This window comes from Notothenia rossii (genome assembly GCF_949606895.1).
Source record: "Notothenia rossii genome assembly, chromosome: 4".
NCBI lineage: Eukaryota > Metazoa > Chordata > Actinopteri > Perciformes > Nototheniidae > Notothenia > Notothenia rossii.
Genome location: NC_136902.1, coordinates 2,607,919 through 2,625,418, shown reverse-complemented (window position 1 = coordinate 2,625,418; position 17,500 = coordinate 2,607,919). Strand labels below are relative to the sequence as shown.

General features: G+C 40.6%; 2 protein-coding genes across 2 annotated transcripts in view; both read left to right on the top strand.

The window, feature by feature from the left end:
* Nucleotides 1-3,140, top strand: part of dgkaa (diacylglycerol kinase, alpha a) — a 51,406-nt gene extending 48,266 nt beyond the window's left edge. Inside the window, 2 exon segments of the mRNA XM_079675206.1 lie at nt 761-821; nt 1,439-3,140. Of these exon segments, the coding sequence (XP_079531332.1) occupies nt 761-821; nt 1,439-1,513 (136 nt within the window). The 3' untranslated portion in view covers nt 1,514-3,140.
* Nucleotides 3,141-4,663: 1,523 nt separating this feature from the next.
* Nucleotides 4,664-17,500, top strand: part of tamalin (trafficking regulator and scaffold protein tamalin) — an 18,489-nt gene continuing 5,652 nt past the window's right edge. Inside the window, exons 1-5 of the mRNA XM_079675265.1 lie at nt 4,664-4,919; nt 9,265-9,317; nt 11,107-11,161; nt 13,587-13,689; nt 15,627-15,720. Of these exons, the coding sequence (XP_079531391.1) occupies nt 4,728-4,919; nt 9,265-9,317; nt 11,107-11,161; nt 13,587-13,689; nt 15,627-15,720 (497 nt within the window). The 5' untranslated portion in view covers nt 4,664-4,727. The remainder of the gene's footprint in view (nt 4,920-9,264; nt 9,318-11,106; nt 11,162-13,586; nt 13,690-15,626; nt 15,721-17,500) is intronic.

Sequence of the window (17,500 nt, the reverse complement as noted above, 5' to 3'; positions counted from 1 at the left end):
GCCTTCAGGCTCCAGCAGAGAAATGCTCCGACGTGTTGCCTTCAGGCTCCATCAGAGAAATGCTCAGACATGTTGCCTTCAGGCTCCAGCAGAGAAACGCTCAGACGTGTTGCCTTCAGGCTCTTAACGAGGCTCGTCTCAGACGTGTTGCCTTCAGGCTCCAGCAGAGAAACGCTCAGACGTGTTGCCTTCAGGCTCCAGCAGAGAAACGCTCCGACGTGTTGCCTTCAGGCTCCAGCAGAGAAACGCTCAGACGTGTTGCCTTCAGGCTCCAGCAGAGAAACGCTCAGACGTGTTGCCTTCAGGCTCCAGCAGAGAAACGCTCAGACGTGTTGCCTTCAGGCTCCAGCAGAGAAACGCTCAGACATGTTGCCTTCAGGCTCCATCAGAGAAACGCTCAGACATGTTGCCTTCAGGCTCCAGCAGAGAAACGCTAAGACATGTTGCCTTCAGGCTCCAGCAGAGAAACGCTCAGACATGTTGCCTTCAGGCTCCAGCAGAGAAACGCTCAGACATGTTGCCTTCAGGCTCCAGCAGAGAAACGCTCAGACATGTTGCCTTCAGGCTCTTAACGAGGCTTGACTCAGACGATGATCCTCGGCTCTTTGCATCACAATCATCCTGCATGCTGCGTCTTCTTTTATATTTAAATCCAACATTAAGGTGGTTGTTCTGACTCTCTGTTGATCTGACCCTCTGCTGTGGATCTAATTATTTGTGGTTGTTCTGACCCTCTGCTGTGGATCTTGTGCCCCCTCAGGGTGAAGAAGGCGTTGCCGATGCAGATCGATGGGGAGCCGTGGATGCAGCCTCCCTGCACGGTGAACACTAACATGACACTCACAGTTTTTTATTTTCTAATTATTAATAACGGTAGATGTGAACAGATCTGGAACCACAAAGCTTAGTGATATTAAAGTGTTTTTAATTCTCATGGCTGAATGTATTTGTATTTTATTTTTAGAAATGAATTAAACTTTTTTTTTTTTTTATATTAAATTAATTAAACGTTTTAGTCTCTGAATTGTTTTTTGGATATAATTAAATGCATTTTTTTTAATTAAATATTTATTTGGAATATTTGAAAATGATTAAACATTTTCTTTCCTTTTTAAAAACATTGTTATTCTTACATTTTACTTTTGTAAACTGAAATGAATTTAATTGTTTTTTTAAAATTATTTTTATTTTGATGGTTACAATTTTAAATACTGAATTGAAACTGCTTGAACCACTCGGTCATGATATCCACATTACTGATTATATCAATATATCTCAGAGCTTTCGTTAAATACTGAAGCAATTATACGGACCAATTAAATCCAGGTTTAAAAACAACAACGCACATTTTTAATACTTTAAATGCTTTTCTAAAACTCAGAATTGTATTTATGATTTTATTATATTTAAATCAACGGGACTTTTCTTCTTATTCCAGATCCACATCACTCACAAGAACCAGGCCCGCATGCTGATGGGTCCTCCGAGAGGGTCTTCCGGTTTCTTCAAATAAAAGGAGCCCCTGCCCCTGCACTGGTTTACTGTAAATAACCCCCTTTTTAGGAATAAACCAAAGCAGTCTAAATGTTGTAGAAGAAAACCTGCATCTCTGTAACCGACGCATGGCGCTGTATGGAAACTCCGGTTAGTTTGCATCGTGGAAATATGATGTTTTTTTTGTATTAATACTCCACTCTCGCTGCCATATTTAAAGTGAATATATATCACGCTAACAGAAGTGTACTCAGCTTCCTGTGCCTTCACCTGTTCCCTTTATGTCGGCTGTTAGTAGAACAGAGTGTCGTCGTGCACTTTGGATATTATCCACGTGGTGTTGCTGTTTTTCTCTGTGGCCGTAAAACATCATATTTACTATGATTTTGGGACTTTTATTATTCATGACTACGGAGGCCCGGGAGTGACAAAACAGCAAAAAATCAAACATGTTTAATATACAGGTAGAATTGAACTGAGTCGTGTTAAATTAGCTTTCATAATAATTAAATAACGTGTGGGCATGGTATTGATTAATTAACACACAAACGCATGACTTGTTGAAGGCTGAGGTATGAATTTCGTTTTTTTTTGGAAAGAAGTGAAATGAAATGATGATTACGTAAGGGCATGTCCTCTCATTTGAATCAAGAAATACATTTATATTATACTAGTCGATAACTACTAGTTATGCTAGTCAATAACTACTAGTTATACTAGTCGATAACTACTAGTTATACTAGTCGATAACTACTAGCGAGATTTGTTCCCGTAAAATGTTAAAGTGATGCCAGAAAACAATATTTCTGTTCCTCAAAAATTGTATAATTCCTCCAGAAATCTGAGTATCAAACAGAGCGTCAGACGGCAGTTTTCACGGAGCTCCGACGTCACGTTGTTGTTGTTATTGTTGTTGTTTACGTCCACGGCTACTAATTGATATATCTTATAAGCAAGATCAGCGCCACAGTACTCATATCTTTTAGAAACAGCCCTGTTGAGAAAAAATGAAAGAAAAAAAAAATCGCTCAAGAGCAGAGTAAACATTATTTTAAATTGATCTGTAGTTTGTAGTCTGGAAAGTATTAATGTTTGTCTTCAAATATTACAAATGTAGTGCTTTCTATACTAATGTAATACAATTAAAGCCTTAATTTATTAATTTTGTATTATTATTGTCACTCCTGGGCCTCCCTACGTTTGCAGAAGATACTTGAAAGTGTTTTGGGGAACAGGACTGTGTGTGTGTGTGTGTGTGTGTGTGTGTGTGTGTGTGTGTGTGTGTGTGTGTGTGTGTGTGTGTGTGTGTGTGTGTGTGTGTGTGTGTGTGTGTGTGTGTGTGTGTGTGTGTGTGTGTGTGTGTGTGTGTGTGTGTGTGTGTGTGTGTGTGTGTGTGTGTGTGTGTGTGTGTGTGTGTGTGTGTGTGTGTGGTGTGTGTGTGTGTGTGTGTGTGTGTGTGTGTGTGTGTGTGTGACAGAGGGGGAAGATACATCTGTGTTATCTAACTTATTAATTGAGTTTTGTTTGAATTAATTGGTTGTTATTTAAATGCTTTAATCAGTCATATCGTTTCAATATATCCGGATCATGTATTACGCCTGAATTAACTCACTGTGTAAAGATTTTAATAAATCATATTAACTTCACTCTTTGGTTCCTGTCTTTATTATGTTGTGGATTATGTCTTCCACCACCAGGAGGCGCTGTGCTCTCAGGATCCACTGACTGTGAATAATAGTTTTCTCTCTGCCTCTTTATAATGTAATTCCTCTTCTCAAAACGTAATCTCTGTGTTGTCAAAGCAGGAGTTTGTGCAGAGGATACATATTAGTTTTCCCTGAGTAATGTCAGCCCTTCACTTTAATGAGAGGTTAGTCTGCCAGCGACACATGCTGCATTCAAATGCTGCAGGAAAAACCATGACTGACTTTATCTGCTTCCAACACTTAGAGACGTAAAAGTATATGTTGCATTAAATGGGAATACTGAAGAACAATTGTCAAAATGCTACTCCATGTTATATTACTTTGTTCTTCTACTCCACTACAGTTTAGAGGTACATGCTGTACTTCTACTCCACTACATGTATTTAGTACCTTTAGTTACTTCACAGATGTGGATGAATGATGTGAAATCTAATCAAGTGTTAAATCAGACTTTAGTTCCACCTGGAGTAAATCCACCAGCTACCCTGCAGTATACAAAGTCATTCAAACTAGCTGCACCTTTACCAGCTTTGAGAACACTTTCATGATCAATCATTATAAAACATATCATATCTATTATTCTGAAATGGACCAATCTGCACAATGACTACTTTTACTGTCTTTCACTATATTTTGATGATAATACTTTTCTACTTTTACTTGAGGAACATTTTGAATGCAGGACTTTTACTGTAACAGAGTATTCCTACACTCTGGGACTATTACTTTTACTCAAGTACAAGACCTGAGTACTTCTACTTTTACTCAAGTACAAGATCTGAGTACTTCTACTTTTACTCAAGTACAAGATCTGAGTACTTCTACTTTTACTCAAGTACAAGATCTGAGTACTTCTACTTTTACTCAAGTACAAGATCTGAGTACTTCTACTTTTACTCAAGTACAAGATCTGAGTACTTCTACTTTTACTCAAGTACAAGATCTGAGTACTTCTACTTTTACTCAAGTACAAGATCTGAGTACTTCTACTTTTACTCAAGAACAAGATCTGAATACTTCTACTTTTATTACAAGAACTGAGTACCTCTACTTTTATTACAAGATCTGAGTACTTCTACTTTTACTCAAGTACAAGACCTGAGTACTTCTACTTTTACTCAAGTACAAGATCTGAGTACTTCTACTTTTACTGAAACAGAGTATTCTTACACTCTGGTACTTCTACTTTTACTCAAGCAGATCTGAGTACTTCTACTTTTACTCAAGTACAAGATCTGAGTACTTCTACTTTTACTACAAGACCTGAGTACTTCTACTTTTACTCAAGTACGCGCTCTGAGTACTTCTTCCACCTCTGTGTGTATGTTCAAAACATCAACCAATAAAGCAGAAACCTCCGAGGTGTCCCTGAATGCACCAGGAGAGGATGCACGTCAGGCGTCCTATTGGCTGCTTCGGGATATATGCCCCGCCCCCACAGCCTCTCGGCAGCACTAGTGCGTTGATTCCCCAACTACAGCATCTCTCATCTCTTTATGAGCCGCTTCTCTCCGGCTCCCCGGCACCATGACGTTCAGGAGGCTGAAGAAAGTGAACTCCAGCGGGCATGGCTCTCAGGAAAGCGACATCTATTTCATGTCCTCTAAGTCGGACAGCTGCAGGACTCAGGAGACAAACTGCTCCGAAGTGTACAACTACAAGTCTCTGAGCAAGAGCCTGGCGTACTCCGGAGGAACTCTGCCCCGGAGCTTCAAGAAGGTACGAGGCACTTTGAGTCATCTAAACTCCCGCTGTAATCACTTTGCTCTGAAGTTTGGAGGGTTTTCCAGCTTCTAAATCCACCAGTAAAGTTCAGTTACTCACTTTTTAAGCTCTAATTGTTCCTTCAAGACTCAAACACATTATTCATATCACAAAGTAATGATTGTAGAAGGTAGGAGAAGTGCATTTAGCTTTGACTAACTCATACCAGCAGTTTTAATCTCGTTATTCAGACATGTCTAGGGTTTTTCAGCTTCTAAATCCACTCTGAAAGTTAATGTACTGACTTGAGCTCTAATTGTTCCTAGAAGACTCAAACACTTTGCTTATATCAACTATTTCCACAAAGCAGTTTATTCTAGAAGTGCATTTAACTGAAATGATCTCTAACAATCAGCTTTATAAACATTTTTAATCTGAAGTTTTTAGTGTTTTTCAGCTTTTTAAAGGTGATTTTACTCACTTCTTATTAAGCTCGTAATGTGAACTTGTTCCACTTTAAAGGCTCAATCATTGATTCGACTTATTCCCAGGCTCAGCGTTTTGCACACGATGCAGAACAACAACTCTTTAGTTGATGTTTGTGATCAATTCACCAGAACAACGTGCATCGCGATGATCCACTGACTGTACGTTTCTCTGCTGTTTCATAAAGTGAGCCCTGTGTTTAAGACCTGCTGTCAACGTGAGAGCCTTTAAATCCTCTCTAAGACATGTCTCACTTTTTAATCTGTCATTGTACAAGACTTCAACGTTTAACGTTATTTAGATCCACTTTTTCCACTTCACTCTGCTCATTTCAAGCCAAAATATATATCATTTTATGGATGATTTAACCTGCCGGAAGGAGGACGAGGTGGTTTCAGTGATGTCTACTGAACACATGAGAGCTGCAAGGATTAATCCACACAAACATATTTGTGATTTCTGTGGCAGACCTGCTGCTTCCAGACTCTCAAATGTGGAGATTTCTCTGCGTTTCTTAAAGTAAAACCATCTTTAATTCTGTGTTGGAGCTTCAAGGGTTAACTGAACTAACGCGAGTTGCTTTGGCGTTTGATTAAAAATAAATTGTGTGCATAAAAGAATCTGAAAAAGCTGCTTTTAGCCTCAAATCTGCTGATTTCTGGGTTTTACGTCGTACTAAAGTGAGCACATTGTGGGTGCGTGTGCGTGTGTGCGTGTGTGTGTGAACAGTAGCCCATCCTCAGTGCAGACCACCCAAACACTCAGAGTGATTTATGAAGCAGCTGCACGATAAAGATGTTTTAGACGAGGCAAAATAAAGATGAGACATATGAGGTCATAACATGTCTTGTTTTGTCACTTTCATGTAAACTGGTTGAAATCAGCATTTAAAGCTTTAAAATGACTTTCACTAAATCAAAATGTTTAGTAAGAGTTATATTTTGTCAACTGTTGAGGAAAAATGGTTTTATTTACTGTACACTGTTTATGTTTGACCTGGTTTCCTACTGGCTATAAACAAACATACACAAAGGAAGGACTCTTTAAAGTAGACACGCTACATACTGATATACACCTGAACATCAGCAGGAGAGGACTCTTTAAAGTAGAGACACTACATACTGATATACACCTGAACATCAGCAGGAGAGGACTCTTTAAAGTAGAGACACTACATACTGATATACACCTGAACATCAGCAGGAGAGGACTCTTTAAAGTAGAGACACTACATACTGATATACACCTGAACATCAGCAGGAGAGGACTCTTTAAAGTAGAGACACTACATACTGATATACACCTGAACATCAGCAGGAGAGGACTCTTTAAAGTAGAGACACTACATACTGATATACACCTGAACATCAGCAGGAGAGGACTCTTTAAAGTAGAGACACTACATACTGATATACACCTGAACATCAGCAGGAGAGGACTCTTTAAAGTAGAGACACTACATACTGATATACACCTGAACATCAGCAGGAGAGGACTCTTTAAAGTAGAAACACTACATACTGATATACACCTGAACATCAGCAGGAGAGGACTCTTTAAAGTAGAGACACTACATACTGATATACACCTGAACATCAGCAGGAGAGGACTCTTTAAAGTAGAGACACTACATACTGATATAGACCTGAACATCAGCAGGAGAGGACTCTTTAAAGTAGAGACACTACATACTGATACACACCTGAACATCAGCAGGAGAGGACTCTTTAAAGTAGAGACACTACATACTGATATACACCTGAACATCAGCAGGAGAGGACTCTTTAAAGTAGAGACACTACATACTGATATACACCTGAACATCAGCAAGAGAGGACTCTTTAAAGTAGAGACGCTACATACTGATATACACCTGAACATCAGCAGGAGAGGACTCTTTAAAGTAGAGTCACTACATACTGATATACACCTGAACATCAGCAGGAGAGGACTCTTTAAAGTAGAGACACTACATACTGATACAGACTGGAGCGCAAACATAACAACACGCGCTGATGCTAATTGAATTCATTAAAGGGGAGGAATGTGCTTCTGTAATTGGTTGACTTGATCCAGACTAACTTGATGTTATTAGTTTAAAACTCTGCTTATCTTCAGTGCGCTTTTATTTTGAAATCGTATTTTTCTTACACTGTGGATCGGAGCGTTTTAATCAATCAAACTTTATTTTGAAAGCAAGTTTTTTTATACACAATAACACAAAAAAAAAATGCTTTGAGGTACCTTTACTTAAATTTCACATTACGCTTATATTTACACGTTTGTTTTGATGTTCAGCTTCAGTGCGCTTTTATTTTGAAATCACATTTATTTAAGGATTGGAGCATTGTAATCCTCACTCAAAACAAACAAACAAACAATAATAACCCTCCCTCCAGTCCATAGAAAGAGTAAACGGTGAAGTGTATTTCCCTCCCTTGGTACTTGGTTAGATCTGAGTTCCACATCTGCACACATGTGGAGGGGGTGGACACACACACACACACACACACACACACACACACACTCTGGATAAAGCCCTCTTTGAGCTGCAGGCTTGTGAGGGCGTAGAGAGACGTCACAGAGACTTCTTTCTTTGAGAGATTTCCTGCACACGGAGCGTTTCCGTATTCTCACACTCAGGTAGACGCTATATCTCTCAAAGAGCTTATTGTGAGTGAGTCGTGTTTACAGCAGAAAGTAGAACTTGTCCACGGACGTTCACGCATTTGCAGACGGACAGATATCTTCAAAAACAGCTGATATTTCAAGCAGAAATGTCCCAAATCTGGAGATCTGCTGCTTCTCTCTCTGTTTACATCTTATTAAAGTTAATATCTTATTTACGGACGAAACAAGACATTTTAAGACTTGGATGAACGTTTTTCACTATTTTCTGACATTTAACAAATCAAAACATCAATTCATCTGGGAAATGTGTTAGTTGCACCCCTACAAATATGATGTTTATAATAATAATAACAGCTGATTAGGCGATTAATTCATACGTTTATTACCCATTTGTAACCTTTCAGTTATTTTTCAAATGTTTCCAGTTAACTCGAACGTGTTGGAGTTTTAAAACATTTTCTTGATTATATTTCCGTCCTTTTTAATTAAATAACATCTGGAAGTCTTAAGGTCTACACTCAGTTCTTAATAGGTTAACCTGGAGCTTATTGTCCATAAAACGTCCCGAAATATTACAAAATGTCCTCAGTTCCCAAAAGACAGTCACGTTATTATAAAATAAAACTTGTAAAAACCGCATTCAAATAGATTTATGCTTCAAATATTACTTTTAATGAATAAAGAAATCTGTTTCCATCGAGACAAGAACACTTCCCAACATTAGGTCATTTCCTTCTGACTTCAGCATCAGAAATACTTGAATACTCACAGGGGGAACTGAGACGGTTGCTCTTGAATAGAATAAAGAAGTAAGGATCAAAACAAAGTGTATAAACATGACAGACTTTGTAATGCGCGCTCGTGAGTCTAAACTTTGTCTTCAGTTATACTTCCTCTGTCTGGGTTTCCAGACTGGTCATTAATGTGAGTCCCTGAAGGCATCGTTAGTGCGAGTCCCTGAAGGCATCATCTGTGTAAGTCCCTGAAGCCATCATCTGTGTGAACTGGGGCTAATTTGATCCTGATGTTGTGACAGTGAAGTAAACACGGAGCAGCGCGACTCGACTTTCAGGTTTCTGCTCTCTGACGCTTCAGGCAACACAAACACGTGTGTGTGTGTTTTACTCGGCTGGACCGGTTAGTGTGTTTGTGTGTGTGTTTGTGTGTTGGGGGAAATCCTGATGAGTCATGGTTAACGTCACGCAGGTGTTTCACTCGAATAATGTTTCGTTTTCTCCTCCAGGGCGGTGGGCTGCAGAAGTGGAAACCATTAACTCTGGCTCCTGAACCACAGAGGTACACACACACGCGCACACACACACGCACGCACACACACAGCGCTCTGGATTCCCCACCTTCTCAAACTAAAATGTGAGGCTTTTCTCAGTTCTATAAGATCATGAAGTCAATATTTATGGGTGTTAGATCACAGATAACACATCCGGAGAGAATCGCGAGTAACATCCGGCAGTTTCCACTTTTAAGACCAGATACATGTGGGCTTCAGAGTCTCATGATATTCACAGTTGTATTGGACATACGCATGCCGGGGGCTTCTGTTTTATCATGAAGGGAATATGTATGGGTTTTAGATTACTTGTCAGATAAATGGAGACACTTGAATGCATCACTCTGGGACATTTGGACTTTTCTTTCTCACAGTTTTCCGATGTTTTATCGAATCATGTGTAAAATCAATAAAACGCTCCGTGGGATTTATAGTCTTTCTGCTTTTTCTGCCTCTTAGTTTCACGTTGCTCTTGTTTGATATTTTTATGAAGTGAATACTTGGATCTCAGAATTTGCGTCAAATAAATAGACATCGTCATGGGCTCTAGGATATTTTGATTCCTCACCGTTTTATTAGGGCTGCTCGATTATGGCAAAAATCATAATCTCGATTATTTGGGTCAATAATTGATATCACGATTATTAAAAATGATTATTCATTACTTTGAAAACATCCATTTATTGAAAAAAAAAAAAGTGAACTGTGTGTTTTTAACAGTTGATGACCCTGAACTTTAAGTAAAATTCAACTCAAACACCAATAAATAAAAAATATTTATAAAAATAATCGTTTTATTTCGATTGCGTTGTTTCCAAAATCGTAATTGCGATTAAAATACGATGAATTGAGCAGCCCTTTGTTTTATGGAGCAAATCATGCGGGACACCTAGCCTCTTGCAGAGTTTTTTGGATCTACTTGAGAGGAGATGTTTACGTCCCTCTGGATGCCCCAGTAAAATGTTTTGACGAGTGATTCCTCAGTATTCTAATCTTTTAGACTGAATCATGAAATCGCTTAAATAAATGTGGGACAGCCTCTTGCGTCTTTCTGTGCCCGTCAGTATTCATGATATTCAGAGTTGTGCGCAGGCGGAGGAGACGTCGCTCTGGATTCCTCTCTATCTAACTCTCATAAGCAGATATCTCAGCGCGGCACAGAGCGGCTCTGTTTCCTGCAGACGTACAGTACGCGTCTGTACGGCGTGAACACTGCTGCTCTCATGCGAAGGGCAGGAAGACGGATTACATATTCACCGGCTCGCTCACAGAATAACGCACAACAATCACCATCTTTACCCAGTGGATAAAGGGCTTTCAGTTCTTAGGGATACTAACAATTAACTCATTATAGATTTATCCTGTGGGCTATAAAATAAAGAGATTATTAAATATGTGTGTTAGAAATTCAAATACACACTTCATAAAGGTCAGCTTGAATAATAACTGATTAATACGTTTGTTTTTTGTCCTTTTTCGTGAAGAAATGGGAGTATTGTGTACTTTAAAATTATTATTTCCTGTGAGCCCAGAGCCCAGTCTGCTCTGATTGGTTAGCTGGCCGGCTCTGTTGTGATTGGTCAACAGCCTAGAGATGTCCCGCCCCTTAGCCTATTACGTACAATGTGTTGGAGCCAATAAGAGCGCAAGTGTTCCATCGTGATCTCACCATGTTCTGGAAGTAAACAAAGGAGTCGTCAAAACCTACAGGAACACCCCCAAAGAGCGTAATAGGGTTTCTTTAACAAACACAAAATATACGTATATCATAAAAATGACTTGCTTGTTGTTTTGCAGGAAGGTGGTGGTGCTGGAGAAGAAGGAGGAGGAGGCGTTTGGCTTTGAAATCCAGGTGAGAGGATTAGCATCTGTGTTTTATCAGAGGGGGGGGGGGGGGGGACCTCTGGAGTGCTTTTAACAGGATTTCTGTGATAAACTCAAGCGTCTCATCCTGAAATCCTTTAATCCGACCGTGCGTTGGGGGTCAGAGGTCATGCAGTCTCATGGCTCCAGGGGAAACTTTCTGTTTCTCTCCAGGCGGTTTTTGATTTTCAGCCGTGTGGTTTTCTCACGTGTTAAAAACCTGTTCACAGTCTGACCGTCCTGCAGCGAACGCACCGTTCTTTAAATAGTAGATTTATATCAGTATGTAGTGTCTCTACTTTAAAGAGTCCTCTCCTGCTGATGTTCAGGTGTATATCAGTATGTAGTGTCTCTACTTTAAAGAGTCCTCTCCTGCTGATGTTCAGGTGTATATCAGTATGTACTGTCTCTACTTTAAAGAGTCCTCTCCTGCTGATGTTCAGTTGTATATCAGTATGTAGTGTCTCTACTTTAAAGAGTCCTCTCCTGCTGATGTTCAGTTGTATATCAGTATGTAGTATCTCTACTTTAAAGAGTCCTCTCCTGCTGATGTTCAGTTGTATATCAGTATGTAGTGTCTCTACTTTAAAGAGTCCTCTCCTGCTGATGTTCAGGTGTATATCAGTATGTAGTGTCTCTACTTTAAAGAGTCCTCTCCTGCTGATGTTCAGGTGTATATCAGTATGTAGTGTCTCTACTTTAAAGAGTTCTCTCCAGCTGATGTTCAGGTGTATATCAGTACGTAGTGTCTCTACTTTAAAGAGTCCTCTCCTGCTGATGTTCAGGTGTATATCAGTATGTAGTGTCTCTACTTTAAAGAGTCCTCTCCTGCTGATGTTCAGGTGTATATCAGTATGTAGTGTCTCTACTTTAAAGAGTCCTCTCCTGCTGATGTTCAGGTGTATATCAGTTTGTCGTGTCTCTACTTTAAAGAGTCCTCTCCTGCTGATGTTCAGGTGTATATCAGTATGTAGTGTCTCTACTTTAAAGAGTCCTCTCCTGCTGATGTTCAGGTCAGAGCAGCACTGGTGTAGATTGTAGGAATACTTTTTGCACAATAACTCCGTTTTGAAACTCTGATTACATGAGAACTGAATAATGAGAGGAAGTGGTGCAGATCATATCAGCGGACGTGAGGAGGCAAAACATGCAAAGTCTTCCTCTTTTCAAACAGACATGAACACACACTATGCGCTCTGAGTACCTGGACAGTGTGTAGTGTGTGTGTGTGTGTCCTGCATTGGACGCTCGCCTCTTATCAGTTATATTTGACTCTCCAGTCAGCAGTCCTCACTTCTTTCCTTTGCTCGATCAGACAACGATAACCTGATTTCTTTGGACTGTATTTGTCAACATAATATTTAGTTACCTTGGAAACTGTTTTTGTTTACTTCCACATGAGTTTGCACGCTCTTCCTTCTTTCAGTCACCAGAGTGTATCTGCAGAACACACACACACACACACACACACACACACACACACACACACACACACACACACACACACACCGTATCACAGCCTCACAAACTTCCTTTTTCTGACTTCATCTCAGAAGCTGAGGGCCTTTCCCTCACACACTCTCAAAGTGTGTATTATACCGAGCCCTCTATCTGACGCGCTGAAGTGTTCTCGCTGAAACTCAGATCCATGTTTGACTGTTTCGCAAAATTTGCAAAGATTCAGATCACTTCCTGCTCAGCCGCCTGCAAGATAAACTTATAACCACGCAAATATAGCTGACAGGCAAATATCCTTTTTTGCATACTGGACCCTGAACTCGGCACCAGAGGACAAACTGGAGCCGCTCAGAGTGACATCACTTCCTGTAGGAAGGGCGGGAACATCCAATCAGAAATAGAAACAAAGCTATAAAACTCCACGGACATATTTATCAGAGGAGGAAGAAGTGCTCAGTTCTCCAAGTAAAAATGTCAAAAATAAAGTTTTAGAAAAACCCCTCATGAAAGTAGAAGTCCTGCATTCAAAATATTGGCATATTCAATAATAATGATGTCCTCTTTAAGTTGTTTTAGGGGGACATTACCTCATCTGTCGAGGTGCTGCGGTACAGAAATAGTCTCTCAATTTACTTATAGACTCTTCGTGCAATATTTCTATTTCCTTGCACTGTTTTATTTGTTATATGCTGCTCTGTTGGAGGAGCCTGTGACTTCAGTTTTTCATCGACATATCTACACTGTGGCTGCCGTACTAATGACAAAAAAGCCTTGGAACTTGAATAGTCAAAAGGGAGGCTGTGTGTTTGGGTAAAAGCGTCTAACAGGTGACACGTGATGTAATGTGTTGATAACTAGTGATGTTGGATAACTTGACAGCGCTGTCCCTGTGAAGTTAAATGAAATGTTGCAGCAGAAGAAAGCCTTAATAAAGAGTGTGTGTTGTCTCTCCTCAGACGTACGGGCTGCACCATGAGGACCAGAACTCGGTGGAGATGTGCACGTTTGTGTGCAAAGTGCACGAGGACAGCCCGGCGCAGGAGGCGGGACTTAAAGTCGGTGAGTTTCTGTGATGATAGCCTAAAATAACCTGAACTGCTTCTCGTGTGTGTGTGTGTGTGTGTGTGTGTGTGTGTGTGTGTGTGTGTGTGTGTGTGTGTGTGTGTGTGTGTGTGTGTGTGTGTGTGTGTGTGTGTGTGTGTGTGTGTGTGTGTGTGTGTGTGTGTGTGTGTGTGTGTGTGTGTGTGTGTGTGTGTGTGTGTGTGTGTGTGTGTGTGTGTGTGTGTGTGTGTGTGTGTGTGTGTGTGTGTGTGTGTGTGTGTGTGTGTGTGTGTGTGTGTGTGTGTGTGTGTGTGTGTGTCCTCTCATTTTCCAGCCAACAAGCGACTCAGTGTGTGTGTATTTCCAGACGACACCTCTCTGACACCTCCTCTCACCAAAGTGCCTAAAACAGAAGAGCAAACACAACCGCTCGGTTTTAGAGGAAGTGATATTTTTATTTGGCAAACGTCACTCGTCTGTTTTGGAAAATGTGACGGCCAGGTTTTAAAAAGAGGACATATTTCACAAGTTCCTTCACCTTTTTAGATCCGTTCTTCTTTTGATTGTGTCTCATGTATGGGTGTGTCCAATACAATGGAGCGCTTACTGAGGCATGACATTCACGAACTTGCTGCCCGACGAGGGTTTTATATGATCAAACATAGCATTTCAACACGTAATGCTTCGTACACACACTCAAAAGACTCGCTCACTAAGTAAAGCACTAAGTCTAATTTTAAGGTTCTTGTACTTTTGCTTAAGTCCTTTTTATATAGTGTTACTTCTGCTCCACCGCAGCTCGTCTGTTGATATGAAGTACTTATAGGTTATTTCTTCACTCGAGAAAGATTGTGAATGCTTTTACAAATTGTAATCGCTCTCCAACTTGCTGTCATTGTAGTGAAGACATGATCCCACTCAAACTCAAACTATCCTATCAAATAAGAACAAACCTGCATCAGGTGTTTTTATTTTAAGCAGTGGGACAAAGTATCTGGGATGCAGACCAAACAAAGTATGCTCTTTAAGAGTTTTAAGCATTTTTTGATTATTATCCGGATGCAATAATGTTAAGGCCAGGGTGATTGATTCTGTCCCCTGCTTAGTGATGGGTGCACAAAGTGGCTTTACACAACGTTAAAATAGCTAAAAACGTTCCTATGTCTTGATGTGCGGACATGATCAAAAGGCAGCATCTTAAAATCAATACTGTCTTGCCAGGATACTCAGAACTGTATTTCCTTACAGTCGAAAAATAAGGCTTATTCAGATGACCTAAAAGCTAAAATTAGGTTTACGTTTCTGTTCTCCTTTTGTCTGGTGATGACTTCTCCCAGTGAGAATCTGAGGCTGGACATCGACGTGTTATTGAGCACGTCAGCGGTCTATACACTGTCTCTGGTTTTAACCTCGTTGACCTCAGTCTAACGTCTCCGTCACTAAAGGAGGAAGAGGACCCTGCTCCTCTTCCTCCATTCAGACCTTCAGTTGCACTTCCTACATTCCTCGCATGTCTCTCCAAGTGTCCTCAAGCCTCTCTGACTGCATCACATGGCGGTGGGTTTTGAAAGAGCAGAATAAAAGCTTTGTGCAGAAACCTCACAAAGACATCAGAGTTCACACCACATATATATAAATACACACACACACACACACACACACACACACACACACACACACACACACACACACACACACACACATACACACACACATATATAAATACACACACACACACACACACACACACACACATATATAAATACACACACACACACACACACACACACACACACACACACACACACACACACACACACACACGTGGCTGCTGCAGTTCATTAATCAGCCACGTCTTCACATTTGTGCTGCACATGTCGACGTTTCATGCAATCAATCAATCCTGCAGCAGTAAAAGAAGTGCATGCTGACCGTGTGTGTGTGTGTGTGCGCAGGGGACACCATCTCCAGTGTGAACGAGGAGACGGTGGAGGGATTTCGGCACAAGGAGATCGTGCAGCTCATCAGAGCCTGCGGAAACACACTCAGGTACACACTCACAAAAAAGCTGAAGCGATGACTTTTAATGAAACAACTCTACTGTCTGATCCTGTAGGGAAAAGTCTTGAAAGGCATTGAATGAAAAACGGTTAAGTAAGGCTCTTCTGTTCTTAGTTTACCTTGGAATAAGGGCCTTCATTGGTCTTATGTCTTGAAATTCAAATCCTTGGGAAGTAGGATGCCATAAATCGTTAATTTCGGTGAAGCTGTGGTATCCCCTTTGAGTGTATGCTGACTGCAAGAAGCTGTCATATATGGACCAGTTTTAAGCCACATTTTAAAAGTTTCTGCTGCTTTTTTAACCAGATGAAGGATTTTAGTGTTGGGACATCTGGATCTGGACTGATCAGAGAAAGCTAACATTAGCCTTTAGCTCGTAGCCGCGCTGTCCACTGGAGAAACACTGGTTTTTAACGTGAAACTGATTTATTCAGTGTTTTTCTACTACTTCTACTCATCGAGTCATTCATTTTAGAGACAAGGCAAGTCTTTAGGATAATTCAGCCTCTTCTAAAAGTTGGGTGCATGTTGGGAAATCAGAAACAAGATGACAGAGTGTTAGCCTTTAGCTCGTAGCCCCTCTGGAGAAACACAGATTTTTACCATAAGACTGCTTTAGTCAGTGTTTTAATCATACTTGCCAACCTTTAGACCTCAGAAATCGGGAGCATTTCAAAATGCAAAATCGCCGGAGCTGTTAGATTAACATGCTTATTGTAGTTGTAAGTGCACTGCCTTGCGGCCTGTAGCACCGTCCTTGATGGAGCATATGTGTGGGCTGGACCTGTATTTTACAGGAAAGGAGTGAGCAGAGAGTAGAGTAGTTGTCGATTCTTGTTCTGTTTTCTGTGAATATCTGCCTCACCCTGTCAGACTTTGAGTTGCGCACGCTACTAAAGAGACGTGTTACCATGGAAACCAAACAATGGTGTAGCTGTATTAAAGTCCGAGTGGAAACAGTCGTGTGTATATCTGATTTTGTCAGAAATCGGGAGAAATGCGGGAGAAATATGACCCCGGGAGGAAACCGGGAGAGGGCAATGAAATCGGGAGTCTCCCGCGAAAATCGGGAGGGTTGACAAGTATGGTTTTAATCAGCAGGTCTGTTTGATTTGAAGAGGATGCTACTTCTTACATAACATTTGCCTCCAGTTAAATCTTCCTACACGTCTGGAACGTAGACTGTATAGGTCTGGATCTAAAGTTCTCAGAGAAACAAGCTGAGCTAACGTTAGCGTTAGCCGAACAGCGCGTAGACTTTGAACGCCAATCTGCTAAATAACTTCCAACAATTAAAAAAAAAAAAAGTTTTACATTTTGATATGTTCCACGGCTTATTTTGAGCTCCAAAGGGGAGACTGAATGAACAAGTTGTAGAAACCTGGTTAATGTTATGGACTTTCCCTTCATGTAATGTCTGTTTCACACCGACTGCTCGTGTTTTGTGCTGTTGGATTATCAAAGGGAAGAAGTGGCCTCCGGCTGTGAGAAATTCACATTTCATAGTTTAACTCCCGGGTTTCGCTTGGGAAGAAGAAGAAGAAGAAGAAGCAGAATAAGTTATTTATAGAAGCGGCTGCAGGCGGGGTGAACGGCAGGTCGGAGCGGGCGGGATGGGAAACTATCTGAAATATCAGAGCGTCTGAAGCCGGACAAAGACTTTAAAAGTAGTTAAACTGGTTAGTAGAATTGCAGGCTGCAAACAAACATCCCTGCCCTCTCATTGTGGAGAAGTATTTCAACATTTAGGGTGCAAAATGTAATGACC